This window comes from Mya arenaria, chromosome 16, assembly GCF_026914265.1.
Source record: "Mya arenaria isolate MELC-2E11 chromosome 16, ASM2691426v1".
Classification (NCBI taxonomy): domain Eukaryota; kingdom Metazoa; phylum Mollusca; class Bivalvia; order Myida; family Myidae; genus Mya; species Mya arenaria.
In genome coordinates this window covers 13,914,835-13,930,340 of record NC_069137.1, presented here as the reverse complement: position 1 = coordinate 13,930,340, position 15,506 = coordinate 13,914,835, and the positions used below count along the sequence as shown (strand labels likewise).

The 15,506-nt window shown below is 37.7% G+C and overlaps 1 protein-coding gene across 2 annotated transcripts in view; it reads right to left on the bottom strand.

Annotated features, from left to right (window-relative positions):
* Window positions 1-4,715: 4,715 nt before the first annotated feature.
* Window positions 4,716-15,506, bottom strand: part of LOC128221074 (carboxypeptidase M-like) — a 30,632-nt gene continuing 19,841 nt past the window's right edge. For both annotated transcript variants that reach the window (XM_052929514.1, XM_052929515.1), the window contains exons 4-9: window positions 10,156-10,328; window positions 9,549-9,739; window positions 9,210-9,386; window positions 7,710-7,862; window positions 7,327-7,472; window positions 4,716-5,629 (exon numbers count right to left, since the gene is read on the bottom strand). In XM_052929514.1, the coding sequence (XP_052785474.1) occupies window positions 5,456-5,629; window positions 7,327-7,472; window positions 7,710-7,862; window positions 9,210-9,386; window positions 9,549-9,739; window positions 10,156-10,328 (1,014 nt within the window). In that variant the 3' untranslated portion in view covers window positions 4,716-5,455. The remainder of the gene's footprint in view (window positions 5,630-7,326; window positions 7,473-7,709; window positions 7,863-9,209; window positions 9,387-9,548; window positions 9,740-10,155; window positions 10,329-15,506) is intronic.

The window sequence follows — 15,506 nt, the reverse complement described above, 5'->3', positions numbered from 1 at the left end:
GAATTGATAGTCACGTGTGTTACCGCTAGACCGCAGATCCGCCTAACAATCAGCGGCGTATTATTTAAATAGGAAGTTGTCAATGACAACTTTCAATAAATAACGTTCGGTTTAAGTGAATAGCGTTGTGCTGTATCAGCACGGTAGGTATAGAACGATTATGCCCATTATACGATTATATCCCCAACAGAACTGTTAAAAACGTGTCTTTTGTAAGCGGACCACCGTGCACGGAATTTCGAGTAATCCAACTAGCCGATACATTGTCTTTAGAAAGGCAATGATAATAATCTGATGTTTATCTTTGGGATAAATATTTCTATTTATCTATTAATAAATCTGTATTTATTTATTTGTTTGTTAATGCATTTTTTTGCAATACACTTATCGTAGTATAAGTCAGATACAGTCTCGTACTGTATCTATAACTTATACTTGTTGCCTTTCAGATATGGGACTGTACAATACTGTTTGCAAAACGATTTAGCGGCATAAACAGTACAATAGTTACTGGATAATAATTCTCAGTCCGTAGTTTGTTTGGCATCAGGTGTGATATAATGGAACAGTTAGCAGTCTTTTCATATCTAGCATATCTTTACAAATATTATTCTTGATGGAAATTCAAAGAGAGCTCGACTTCATTGTTGACTCGTAATCAATAAATTGTTCAAATTCAAAGAGAACTTGACGTCATTAGTACCTCGTGAGCAATAAATTGTTGGTATTTCAAAGCGTTGTTTTAATTGAATAATAAATGTAAACATATTAAAGAAACTTATAGCTAAAGAGACGCCTGAGTATTCGTTACCTGGTTTCATCAAATGAGTCTTCTTCTTATAGCATTATAGCTTGATTCTGAAGGTCTAATCGCGCCCTAGAATTGCTGCATTATAGCTTGATTCTGAAGGTCTGGCCGCGCCCTAGAATTGCTGCATTAAAGCTTGATTCTGAAGGTCTGGCCGCGCCCTAGAATTGCTGCATTATAGCTTGATTCTGAAGGTCTGATCGCGCTCTATAATTGCTGCATTATTATTTATAGCTTGATTCTGAAGGTCTGACCGCGCTCTAGAATTGCTGCATTATAGCTTGATTCTGAAGGTCTGGCCGCGCCCTAGAATTGCTGCATTATAGCTTGATTCTAAAGGTCTGATCGCGCTCTATAATTGCTGCATTATTATTTATAGCTTGATTCTGAAGGTCTGACCGCGCTCTAGAATTGCTGCATTATAGCTTGATTCTGAAGGTCTGGCCGCGCCCTAGAATTGCTGCATTATAGCTTGATTCTGAAGGTCTGACCGCGTTCTAGAATTGCTGCATTATAGCTTGATTCCGAAAGTCTGACCGCGTTCTAGAATTGCTGCATTATAGCTTGATTCCGAAGGTCTGGCCACGCCCTAGAATTGCTGCATTATAGCTTGATTCCGAAGGTCTAGCCGCGCCCTAGAATTGCTGCATTATAGCTTGATTCTGAAGGTCTGGCCGCGCTCTAGAATTGCTGCATTATAGCTTGATTCCGAAAGTCTGGCCGCGCTCTAGAATTGCTGCATTATAGCTTGATTCCGAAGGTCTGGCCGCGCTCTAGAATTGCTGCATTATAGCTTCATTCCGAAGGTCTGGCCGCGCCCTAAAATTGCTGCATTATAGCTTCATTCCGAAGGTCTGGCCGCGCCCTAAAATTGCTGCATTATAGCTTGATTCCGAAGGTCTGGCCGCGCCCTAGAATTGCTGCATTAGAGCTTGATTCCGAAGGTCTGACCGCGCCGTAGAATTGCTGCATTATAGCTTGATTCCGAAGGTCTGGCCGCGCCCTAGAATTGCTGCATTATAGCTTGATTCTGAAGGTCTGGCCGCGCCCTAGAATTGCTGCATTATAGCTTGATTCTGAAGGACTGACCGCGCCCTAGAATTACTGCATTATAGCTTGACACTGTCACATCTCCAAGGGTGATTTAAATAAACTTTGAAGTCAACCCTACCGCTTGGTGGGGGTATTCGCCAAAGGAGTTTAACAAAGTTCTGAAAATCCGCTTGTTGATGTTGACAGTCGTGTTCAGTAAGAATGCAAGAATGTGCCAACGTTTTAACATACAATATATTTGTATCATTGGTCAAATGATGATCCAGAACAAGTTGCGTAGGTAGAGTAATTTTCGGGCGGATCACAGTGGAACCCTACTTAATTACCTAAGGAACGGACTGATTTTCAAAAGAGCTTCCCATTGGAAAAAGACTCAGTTTACCAATGGAAAAATAACTTTTCAAGTCAATATCATAGAACAAAATATGCGTAAGTTCCATCTAATCGCATTGTTTTAAACCACTATTATCCCAAGTTTTGTAGAAGGTGGACCCCCAAAGCAAATAAAAGGTAATTTAAAAGCATATTTTGAGGGTTCCTGGTAGTCGGGGCTCACGTAATAACTTATCCCCCCCCCATTTTCCAACCCCTAAAACGCAATCTCTCTAACGTCATATCATGGATATGCCCATTTACTTTGATTCTTGAGGAGATGAATGGAAAACAAATGGCATTGTACAAAATACATTTTATCTGAATACATAGAGACAACACATCATATGTTCAAAAGACGAACACAGTCAAAGCATGTTTGCAGACGAATCCCAGGTATAACAAAAGCACCACGTAGAACATGTCAACGCCTATCTATTTTTTTTTCAGTATAGAACAACCGCTATGATTAAACTGAACTATTTTCAGTCAAATGTCACTCCCCATACACATGTGCATTGTCAAAACTTTACATGTACACCAAGTTCCATATACTATCTTGGACGGCTTCCGAAAAATAATCAAAACTAAGGGTTTTGCATGACGCCAACTTCTACGACATCATGGCTATACCAGTATGTAATGCACCAGTCAATTGTAACCACGCCCCACCCCCAGGTCCGGGGAATAGCGGGGACTTTGACCTTCGGTCCAGCAAAGCCCGGGTAATATCCGGGGACGGGGACGACCTGATGGTAAAATCCCCACCAAATGCCCCGCACCCTAGGGACCCATTCTCCGCTATATTTGCGCGAAGACAAAGCCACCGCATTCACCCGGCACTGCGGGTCCACCTGAAAGGTACAAACACGGCCCATTTACCCGGCTATCCCCGGTATACCACCGGACCTTGGGGAGGGGAGGGGGGGGGGCGTGGTTACAATTGACTAGTGCATAAACATGCTGTTTTCTAATTCAGACGAGCTCACACACACATCGAACCATATGAATGTTTAATACTGACCGATAAATGGCATGAAAAGAGCACTACATGCAGATTGTACGTCACGCAATCATACAAAGATATGAGTATATGTATAAAAGTAAATTACTACCGTAACGACATAAAATTGGACAATCATAATTATTCAAACATTTCCATAAAACAAAATCATATATAATGCAGTTATGAAGAAAACACAACTACAATTCATGTACCATTCAGAACTCCTCAGCCATTTCCTATCGATAACAACCTCGAACGTATATGGACGGTTTACAATGTCAGGAATATTTACATTTAACTACGATGCATGTAGATCGAGTAGTAATTTCAATTTAGCAATTAAACTTAATGACTAAACTCTTGGGAATCTTAATAATGTTTGCTATGATACACGTTTATCGGCAATCAGTTTAAACTTGATATAAAAATACACGTTAAAAGACTATATTTAATAAATAATTTTAAACAAAATTTTACGAACTACTTATACTGTGTACCGGCATGAATCCGAGGTTGTTTTCGATGGAAAATGGCCGAGGAGTTCCGAATGTTCAAGTACATGTATCAGAGGACATCTAATGCTGATAACAATATTTTTCTTCTAGAGTATATAATACGGACCATTTTGTTTTGGGCTAACCCGTTGTCTATTTCCGCGTTTCATTGAAATGCTATGGTACATCATTATCTAGCTTTAGTAAGCATACTGTAAACAAAATACAGTCCATTAAAAAGTAAAAAAAAAACAAAAAAAAAACAACAACAATATATTTCGAGACTTTTCTTCCTATTTTTGCAAAATTCAAACAGTTTATGATAATCGTTTTTATTCATCTTCGATATCTCTGCTTACCAAAGTGAAGTTCCTTCTTAAGTGGGTTTGCTTCGGTTTTTGATATACATTTAACTGTAATTAATGCAGTAAAACTACACTAGAATAATCACCACTCTTTTTTTAATAAATTACTGATCAGCTTCATAAAACCAGTAAAAAGCTCCAAAAATAACCGCTGTCTAAGTTGTTGGGGGTTACATGTCTTCAGTAAAGGTTTGAGTTAAAACATGTCTTTTTCAAAAACTACTTTTTGTGTACTACGTCATCCAGGTTTGTGTACTTTGTACGCGTTTAAAGTGCGTAGTCGATATGCAGGATATAAAAAAGATATCAACGTCATACAGGTATTAGAAGAGCTGTGGGGCCAATCTAGATGTCATTCATCGCAGGTTTCGCGGCATTTTGGGTACAAAATTACTCCTTTGGCGAATATCCCATCAACCGATGGGGGTAAAACTCCCCCTTTGGATTCAAAATTCTGTTTAAGTCACACTTGGGGATGTGACGGGGTCAAGCCATAATGCAGCCATTATAGGGCGCGGGCAGACCTTTATAAACTCAACAACAACAACAACAACAACAACAACAACAACAACAGGTATTAGAAGGCTCGAGGAAGGTACACAGTAATGACATCTAAGTTACAATTCACTACATATATTTAAGAGTCTGTTCTTATAGCACAAATGTTAAAAAAATACCGTTTCAAATGCTCGAAGCATAACAATTCAGGGTAAGGTAAAAGTAACATTAAAAGGTTATTCCTCCAAATTGACGAGACAGCAATAACTGTTCAATACGGTCATAAAACAAAGCTCACATTTAGCAATGTTTAAAGTTACAAGTGACGTTGCGTAAGCAAACGCGGTTAATTGACGTAACGTTACAAGCCTCAGACTTCAACAAACGTGCTTTAGCAGATATGCTTCTTTGCTTCTGCTTTTTGCGTTAACACTGTATGTTAAAGCAGGCATGCATTTACTCCATTAAACGTACGAGTAGTATTTCGCAATCTCTCATATACCTTTAATATGAATACCTGTATAACATCTGTCTGAGATAGGTTGATGAAAAAATAAATGTTTTTTTTTTTAATATTAAAACATTGTTATGTTTAACGAATTTAACTTAAATGATCAAAGCAAAACAAAATGATATGATTGTGTTCTGATTAAAAAAGTATTAGCTTTAATAATATGTATATATTTAATTAATAGCTACGTGACCACAAATCCACCCTTTTAAAATGCGCAAAAATATCGCTTAAACTTTTATCTGTACACAAATGATGTGCTTTTCTTTGGTTGAATCTATATTCAGCTCCTTTAATACGGTATAACATTGTAGATGACAAACAGTTGATCACAGTTCGTTTTGACAACTAGTCCAATAGCGTGGATATATTGGCGAACACAGCAAAAAGGAACGCTGCTACAGACGCCTGGAGAGAATTTCCGCTTCCGGTCGATCCATGGTTTATCTTTACGTCAAGTCGAGTCACAGATCCATCTATTACTTTGAAGGCTTTGCTTGTCGTGGTGTTGTTATAATGGACCTGAAAAATGAGAACCAATTGGCAGATAGTAACGTGAACAATGTACAGGACTTCAACAGTTTTACTGACATTTCTACGCTCAGCGCGTGAAAATCAATATAATTGGATAAGAGTGTGTTAAAAATATGATATTATTATTTTTCACTATACTCTGGTATAAGAAGGTGTTAGACACTCTGACGACATACGCTGTAGGTAATAGTTACAACACCTAAGTCTCGAGTTATTGAAATTATACACGAACGTTTCAGCGCGAGTGTGTGGTTTCAACCACGACGCTACCGGGTGCTGTATTTGTTATGTTCCATATAGTCAAGGACGACGTTCAATCAATAGCCTTCGGTATAAGTGCATTCGGAACTCCTCGGCCATTTTTATTGAAAACAACTTCTGATGTATGCCGGTACATCAGTTGAAGTAGTTCGTAATATTTTGAATTATATCATATATTAAATGTAGTGTTTTAGAGTTGTATTTATTGATCTACGTTTAAATTAATTGCCAGTGAAGTGTATTATTGCAAACATAATTAAGAATCCCACAGATTCCCAAGAGTAATGTCATAAAGTTTAACTGCTAAAAAAATTACTACGCGATCTACTTGCAGCGGACTTAAACGTACTACTTTTTGAGTATGTAAACCGTCCAAATACCGAGGTTGTTTTCGATAAAATGGCCGAGGAGCTCCGAATGTCAATAGCGTTCGGTATAATCGAAAAGCTTTGTTATTATTCTGTACGGTACTTATAAAACGGTTACCCCAAATATATATGTTATCGTTCCGATATGGGAGATCATGTGTAGACGAATACGCAAACAACACCCTCAAAGACAAAATCATTTGATAGGAATGAACCCCTTCTTTCGTGTCATATGACCTGAACTACTTATTCATAATTTCAAATATAGAAAAATATATTTATTTTATGCTAGATCGTTGGTAGGAGTGACCCCCTTGACAAGTCTGAAGAAAAAATAAATATTTTTAGGTTAAATATCAGTAAACGTAGTTCAGGTATTCTAGCACACCGGATAGGCATTTCCGGTGAATTAAGCCGTGCTGGAAAACTCCATCTGGCATCCCCCCATGCCAGATGAGTCACGCGCTGTGACGTAATACTTTTCATTTCTTTTATTTTACATTTAATGTAACCATAATTATGACATATCAATAGATGAGTTCCAAAACTATTAACTTTACAAAAACACACCATCAAAACAAAACAAAATAACCCTTAAAAGACGTGATACTAAAGGAACTTCTTGACGTATGCAGTGAATAAATATTAATGCGCGTCATGACGTCAGCTAACATCATCGCACATTCTTTTTGGTGAAATTTACAAAACTGCGCTTTTCTATGCATTTTTTTTCACAAAAAAGTGTAATTCAAGGTATGCTAGAAAAAATATCTATCATGTGTGTCCGTTCCGGATCGAAAAATCCGACCCTCGGGCACGCTGCGTAGCCGGTAACTCGGCAAGCCTCGTTACCTGGCAACGCAGGTGCCCTCGGGTCGGATTTTTCGATCCGGAACGAAAACACATGACAGATATTATAAATATGACACCAAAGCAGGAGTTCATTCCTTTCAAATGACTTTGCTCAAACATGGAACGCTTAGTTACTGAACGTTGTCAAAGTAAATAACCTTTATGACAACGCTTACAGTCAGTTTAGCCAAGTTCTGTGCTTACATTCAACGTGTATGATCCAGGCATCAAAAGACGGAAGTACTGTCCGCCATGTTTTGACATGAAGGGCACACCTTCTCGGCCTGAGATGGTCAACTCCGCCCCGTCAATAGCATTGTTATTTTCGTCCAATATGTAGCCCTTCACACCTGTAATGAAACATGCGAAAATGAGTGTGCGTTTTTTTCTAACAACCAAGGCAGTATACTGACGGCATGTAAAGTACAGAGTGAAAGTTTGCATTTCAATCTAGATCTATGTTAAAATTAACTTTAGCAACTAAACTATGCGTTTCTTACAGCTTTATATTTTGTTTCGACAATTGGCGGTTCAATGTGATGTTTGTCTTTGAAACAAAATTACCATAAGGTCGGCCCATTACAAACCTTTATGTGCCTCGAGGAGGTAGTTGACGAGGGCGTCCTTGTTGGCGGTCCAGAAACCCGGAAGTGTGTCCGCCTGGGGGAATTTGCAGCACGCGACCTCAAGCGTGATCTCGAAAATCCCCTCCTTTATATAGTTGTAGTCTTGCATACCTCCTGTAAGCAGAGTTGAGCAATCTGATTAAAATCGTGACGTCATAAGCGGTACGCAAGAGGATTTGATTACGACCAATAGAAGGTAACCTTATCTCTTATAAGCTTGCATTCAAATCATTGGGCCAATTGTTCAGAACTTATTTTAAGTTGAAAACGTTGTTGAGGGCACCGTAGTTAAGTTTTAAACGTAAACTATTTGGCGATGGGTTCATATATTTATATAAAGTAAATCTTGCTGAAGCACTTGTTCCAAATCTTGTTTGAAATACTGCTGTTCACAAGTGTTTCCGTGAAACTTCCAGAGCAGTAAAGATTTGAAAATTTACAACGATGATGTTAACAACTTAAGGCAAACTTAAATACGGCAAGTTGGTCATAATCATGTCAAGCATATCACCTGCTCAAGAGGATTATTTATGTGAAATATCAAAACGATGAAGCATAAAACCGAAAAAGAAGCTTGCTCCGCAAAATGATGACAACATCAAATATGGCCACCAGTCAGCCATCATAAACGCGATTGAAATACGTTTCATGGAAAACACATCTAATCATAATGTTGAGTCACCGTGCGAATGTAGAATTAAATCCATGCACATACAAATTTCAAAGTTTCAATTCCCATACCATGTATTCACTCTTATTTAAAATCAATACATACACTTATATAACAACCATAAATTGTGAGAGATAAACCTTTAACTACTTACTAAATAATGCATTTATTGAAAATATTTATTACTGATAACAAAATTGTAACTGTATTTCATAGCTGAAAACGCAAAATATTAAATAATTGGTGAATGCTAAAAGATTTACTGCCATCTCCTATCATATCATTATAAGTTAGAAATACCGTGTTTCAGCACCTTTCTTTCCAACTAAACTAGGTATCCATCATAAGACCCATTGTTTTCGACATTTATTCATCCTTTCTAGTATATCTTTATATAGAAACAATTATATAAATTGTGGTAGATCTTAAGAGTGCATCTTAACGCAAACAAATAACGTGCATAAAAATCTTCTGAAAATTGGAATGGAACTAATGCACCAGTCAAGTGAAACTACGGCCCCTCCAGGTCCGGGAAAAAACGAGGACTTTGACTTTCGGTCTAGCCAAGCCCGGATAAAACCACCGCCCTGCGGGCACGAACTGATGGTAAAATCCCCACCAAATGCCCCCGCACCCCAGGGACCCTAAGTAAGGCACATTCCACTTGGCACTGCTGAGCCACCGGGATGGTAAAAACACGGCCTATTTCCCCGGCTATCCCCAGTATACCCCCGGACCTTGGGGGCCGTGGTTACAATTGACTGGTGCATAAATATACGTAATAACGTTACCTGCAATAGGGTACCAGTCCGCGCCGTTCGTTACGCCGTCCTGGAAGAAGTCCCCCGTACACTCCGTGCCGTTAAGGGCCGCCATTGTATTGTGCGAACGGGCGTACGTGAGCGACAGGAAGCGGAAAGTGTCGTCATCCGGACACGGAGAAATACCCGATCCCGGAGGCGTATCACCTGCAATGGTTAAATCATATTGAGGAAAGGCTAAGATCTTAAAGAAATAACCCCAAAGATTATTTATAAAGTACAAAAATTATCATCATAAAGTAGTTTATAGTCGATTTCACTCTCATCAATAGTATATAACATATAAACTTAAGTAGTGCAAGACCGTACTGCTTTCGAGGTAGAGATCCCAAGGGTAGTTGGCGACCATGGCTCCACCGTGTAGGTTAGCGGACAGGACGAAGGAGTGTTCTGGCAGCCAATCCATGACCGCCTGTGTTTCTATTTGTACAGGTTTCACGGACTTGTCGAAGATGAGGTCAGGGAAGTTTCGGTTTAGATCCACGTTGTTCTTGTTCCCCCTGGAATAAGTCAACATCTGTGTCATAAATAAAGAATCATTTTTTTTTCTAATACAACATTAGCTCGACAGGTTGTTGTGCGACATAACTGGTATCCACTACAAGAAACGTACATGTGTATACTTGTCTTGATACCAAGCGACATTTTATGTTACCATTCAATATTTTTAAAAAGCGATTTAGATGTGTTTTATTTAGCAAAGCTAATAGTATTTCCTTGCGACAATTTTTCGCCTTTATGAAAAAAGCAAGCCGTACTTACCACTTGAATGACGTCAGCGGCCCATATTATATTTTTGGCGAGGTCCGGACCAGCCAAAAATATGATATGGACCGCTGACGTCATATATAATTTAAATATATATTTATACTGTTGTGACGTGAACCACGCATATATTTTTTTAATTTAACTTTACCTGCCGTCGTATCCCAAACACTTCCCGACGATACCATTCGAGTAGCCGTCTGGGTTCATTGTCGGCATGATGTGGACGGTGGTCGTGTTGAGGAACCTCGTCAGCGTCGCGTTTTGGCCATATGACGTCACAAACAGCTCTATCAGGTGGAGTAAAACCTCCCGACTGACAACCTGCGTCCATGAAAAGGGTGTTTTGTTATAATCATGCTCCTTTGACATATTAGAAGCATATAATAACGACTTAATAACGAAGGTAAGAAATCATAGTCATCATCGGAATATATTACACAATCGGACATGTGTTTTTATTTCACCTCCCACTAGTTTCTGACCTTTTTATTGGCTAAGAGAAGTCACATGGTAACCCACTCTTTTTCTATAGTGGGTCAGTAAAGTCATTAGTCGACAAAAACGCCTCGACCCCCATTAATTTCACAGACCCCCCCACCCCAATTTTTTCCGTAGTGGGTCAGTAACAGACCAAATAACGACGCAACGCTATTGGTCCAGGACTGGTCACGTGGTGACCCCATATTTGTCCATATTGGGTCATCAATTTTATATCGTACCAATATCACGTCTTTTTTTCGATTCCGATGAATATTCCGATGAATAAATGAAACATTTAGACATGTTAACAGGTTGTCGACGTGATATATAGGTTACAGGGTTAGTAGGGGACCGATATGTGATATACGAGGCGCAGGATATGATTTCCTTTGCCCCGTATATCCCATATCGAGTCACCTACTAACCCCGTAGCTTATACAATATTGAAGAAAAAACACACACAACAAAACATGTCAATGCAATGTTTTTATGGTCTATTAAAGCGATTGCAATAAAAATGTACACAATGTAAATGGCAAAATAGGTTGTAGTTTAATCATGTGGAGATAACGTAATGCTGAATAAAGTAACAGTTCATGTATCAATAGATATACAAATTTATATGTATAGAAATTTAAATGTTATCGTTCAATAAATCAAGTGCGAATGTAAATATATATATATTTTTTTTCTTTTCTGAACGAAAATGTGCGTTCCTCTGTAGGTTGAGTTGTACCTGGGTTTTTCATTTGTAAAAAAAAATCTCGATAATTTTCTAAAAAAAACAACAAAAGATAAACGCGAAATCTATTACAACCAAAACGTTTTTACCATGAAATTAAAGTAATGAAACGTAGAAAATATCATTCGGAGCACCTCAGCCATTTTCAATCGAAATCAACCTAGAATGTATATGGACGGTTTACAAGGTCAGAAATCTTTATATTTAACTACGCTGCAAGTAGATTGCGTAATTATTTCAATTTACAGTTTTACAAATTAAACATAATGTCTTTACTTTTGTGAATTTTAATTAGTTATTCAATAATACCTTTTACTGGCAATACATTCAAATTTTATTACACAAAATACATGTCAAAATACTACAATTAATTAATGACATTATTTAAAATTTTACGAACTACTTTTACTGATGTAATGGCATACACCCGAGGCTGTTTTTTATGGAAAATGGCGGAGGTGTTCCTATTGAGAAAATATATGGCCAGCCAAACAACAAGCTCTAATGCGCTTCATGAATTTGCAAAATCTACATCTTATATCTATATCTTATGCATAATACCACGACAATTTTCTTTTTTTGTTTGGTTATTCGCGTTCTTAAACAATTGTAAAAAATAAACGTTTGAGCCAGTGGTGAATTTAAATATAAATTTAAAATGAAATAAAGCGCAGTCTACGCCACTTACAGATCCCCACCTTCAGTCTTTTACCAGAATTTGATTGAGGGTTTACTTTCTTAAAACACTTAGACAAACCTTTTCACATTTAACCGCCGCCTGATGACGCACTGTCAAAACATAAGTTTGGAAACAGGTTTGTCGAAGTGTTTGATGAAACTTATTACCTAATCAAACTCCGGTAATGAAACGAAGGCGGGGCTCTTTAAGCGGCAAAGACTGCGCTTTATTTCATTTAAAATGGTGAAGAAAAAGAAAAGTTATTTTGGTTCAAAATCTTCATTTTAAGCAAAATATTGCCTTCCGACGTAGCATATATGACGTAATTTTTCACGTGGTATACACACACTGATATATATATATAACTAATATTTTTTTAGAATCCCCAAGGCGTTTAATTGACCTACATAACGTATAATGCAACCCTCAAATAAGTTTACAACGTACTTCGATATTATTCACACTTATCATACATTATATAGCCAAATACACTGTTGTAAACACATAAAAGGATATCAAGTTTTCTATATTATTTACCAGGGCTGTACTTCAAACTGATGAGATATGGGAAGAATTCCATCTTTGAAGAGTTTTAGAACCCTTGACAAAATGTAAATAAATAAATGGATAACAAGTTACCTATAAAAAGAAACACAGCTGTACTGCGCACTGATAATATATGGAAACAATGCCTTTTTGAAGAGTTTTAGAACGCCTAACAATAAACACCATGGTCTTAAATTTATTTATGTTCTCTTATTCAACAATTTATGTTCCTATTCATTCACTGTTATAACCGTATTTAACCGTTTTATGGGGTGATCATTCATGAACATATAAAATAATAAATTATAGAAAACAATTTAAGTGTAAACTGTTGTTTAGAATGGTGTATTCGGCCGTTGAAACCATTGTTTCGATTGATATTATTGAGACTGTTGTTTGGACTGGTGCAATTGGTTGTTGAAACAGTTTTTTTGACCAGTGTTATTGGTTATTGAAACTGTTTTGGACCAATATAATTGTTACGGTTGTTTGGACCGGTGATATTGGTTGGTGAAACAGTTCTTTTGACCAGTGTTATTGGTTATTGAAACTGTATTGGACCGATATAATTGGTACGGTTGTTTGGATCGGTGATATTGGTTGGTGAAACTGTTGTTTTGACCAGTAGTTGGTGAAACTGTATTGGACCGATATAATTGGTACGGTTGTTTGGACCGGTGATATTGGTTGGTGAAACTGTTGTTTTGACCAGTGGTTGGTGAAACTGTTTTGGACCGATGTAATTGGTATGGTTGTTTGTACCGGTGGTTTTGGTTGGTGGAACTGTTGTTTTGACCGGTGGTTGGTGAAAATGTTGTTTGGACCAGTGGTTGGTGAAACTGTATTGTACCATTGTAATTGGAATGGTTGTTTGAACCGGTGATATTGGTTGGTGAAACTGTTGTTTTAACTGATGCAATTGGTTGCTGTTTGAACTGGTGTTTTTGATAAAACTGCTGCTTGAACTGGTGAAATTGGTTTTTGAAACTGTTGTTTGGACTGGTTTTAGAAGTTTTTAAAACTGTTGTTTGGACTGGTGTAAGTAGTTGTTAAAACTGCTGTTTGGAATGGTTTAAGTAGATGTTAAAACTGCTGTTTGGACAGGTTTAAGAAGTTGTTAAAACTGCTGTTTGGACTGGTGTCATTGGTTGTTGAAACTGTTGTTTGGACTGGTTTAAGTAGTTGTTAAAACTGCTGTTTGGACTGGTTTAAGTAGTTGTTAAAACTGCTGTTTGGACTGGTGAAATTGGTTGTTGAAACTGTTGTTTGGACTGGTTTAAGTAGTTGTTAAAACTGCTGTTTGGACTGGTGAAATTGGTTGTTGAAACTGCTGTTTGGACTAGTTTAAGTAGTTGTTGAAACTGATGTTTGGACTGGTAAAATTGGTTGTTAAAACTGTTGTTTGGACTGGTTTAAGTAGTTGTTAAAACTGCTGTTTGGACTGATTTAAGTAGTTGTTAAAACTGCTGTTTGGACTGGTGAAATTGGTTGTTGAAACTGCTGTTTGGACTGGTTTAAGTAGTTGTTGAAACTGATGTTTGGACCGGTAAAATTGGTTGTTAAAACTGCTGTTTGGACTGGTTTAAGTAGTTGTTAAAACTGCTGTTTGGACTGGTGAAATTGGTTGTTGAAACTGCTGTTTGGACTGGTTTAAGTAGTTGTTGAAACTGATGTTTGGACCGGTAAAATTGGTTGTTAAAACTGCTGATTGGACTGGTTTAAGTAGTTGTTAAAACTGCTGTTTGGACTGGTGAAATTGGTTGTTGAAACTGCTGTTTGGACTGGTTTAAGTAGTTGTTGAAACTGATGTTTGGACCGGTAAAATTGGTTGTTAAAACTGCTGTTTGGACTGGTTTAAGTAGTTGTTAAAACTGCTGTTTGGACTGGTGAAATTGGTTGTTGAAACTGCTGTTTGGACTGGTTTAAGTAGTTGTTGAAACTGATGTTTGGACCGGTAAAATTGGTTGTTAAAACTGCTGTTTGGACTGGTTTAAGTAGTTGTTTAAACTGCTGTTTGGACTGGTGAAATTGGTTGTTGAAACTGCTGTTTGGACTGGTTTAAGTAGTTGTTGAAACTGATGTTTGGACCGGTAAAATTGGTTGTTAAAACTGCTGTTTGGACTGGTTTAAGTAGTTGTTTAAACTGATGTTTGGACTGGTGAAATTGGTTGTTGAAACTGCTGTTTGAACTGGTTTAAGTAGTTGTTGAAACTGATGTTTGGACTGGTGAAATTGGTTGTTGAAACTGCTGTTTGGACTGGTTTAAGTAGTTGTTGAAACTGATGTTTGGACCGGTAAAATTGGTTGTTGAAACTGCTGTTTGGACTGGTTTAAGTAGTTGTTGAAACTGATGTTTGGACCGGTAAAATTGGTTGTTGAAACTGCTGTTTGAACTGGTTTAAGTAGTTGTTGAAACTGATGTTTGGACTGGTGAAATTGGTTGTTGAAACTGCTTTTTGGACTGGTTTAAGTAGTTGTTTAAACTGATGTTTGGACTGGTGAAATTGGTTGTTAAAACTGCTGTTTGGACTGGTTTAAGTAGTTGTTAAAACTGATGTTTGGACTGCTGTAATTAAACCTGTCGTTTAGACGGCTATCATTGGTTGATGAAACTGTTGTTTAGACCGGTGACATTCGTTGTTAAGACAGTTGTTTGGTCAGGTGTCACTGGTTGGCATAAGGAAATGTTAAGTTAAACAAAGATTGCGAATGACAAATGACATCTAGGGTCATTACATTTGAAACTGTAGTGAAAACTTAATTAGGATACAATAATATCTACAGCTGAATTTTGCACCAAATTAGCTACATTTCCAGACAGTTCGAAACCACGTTTCAGGAGCAGAACCATCAAAGCGAAACACTGCAGTGTAAAAGGCGGCAACGGACGGTTTCCGAGAGAAAGACTGTATAGCGCAAAACGGTGGTAAATTCTTGTGAACTCAACAGGGTGGATAAAACCATTCGAATTATGGTTACATACAATATTTTAAGTCTCGACAATATTTTATGAAAGGTCGTCGTATGTTACGACGTCACCAGCCAATGGACA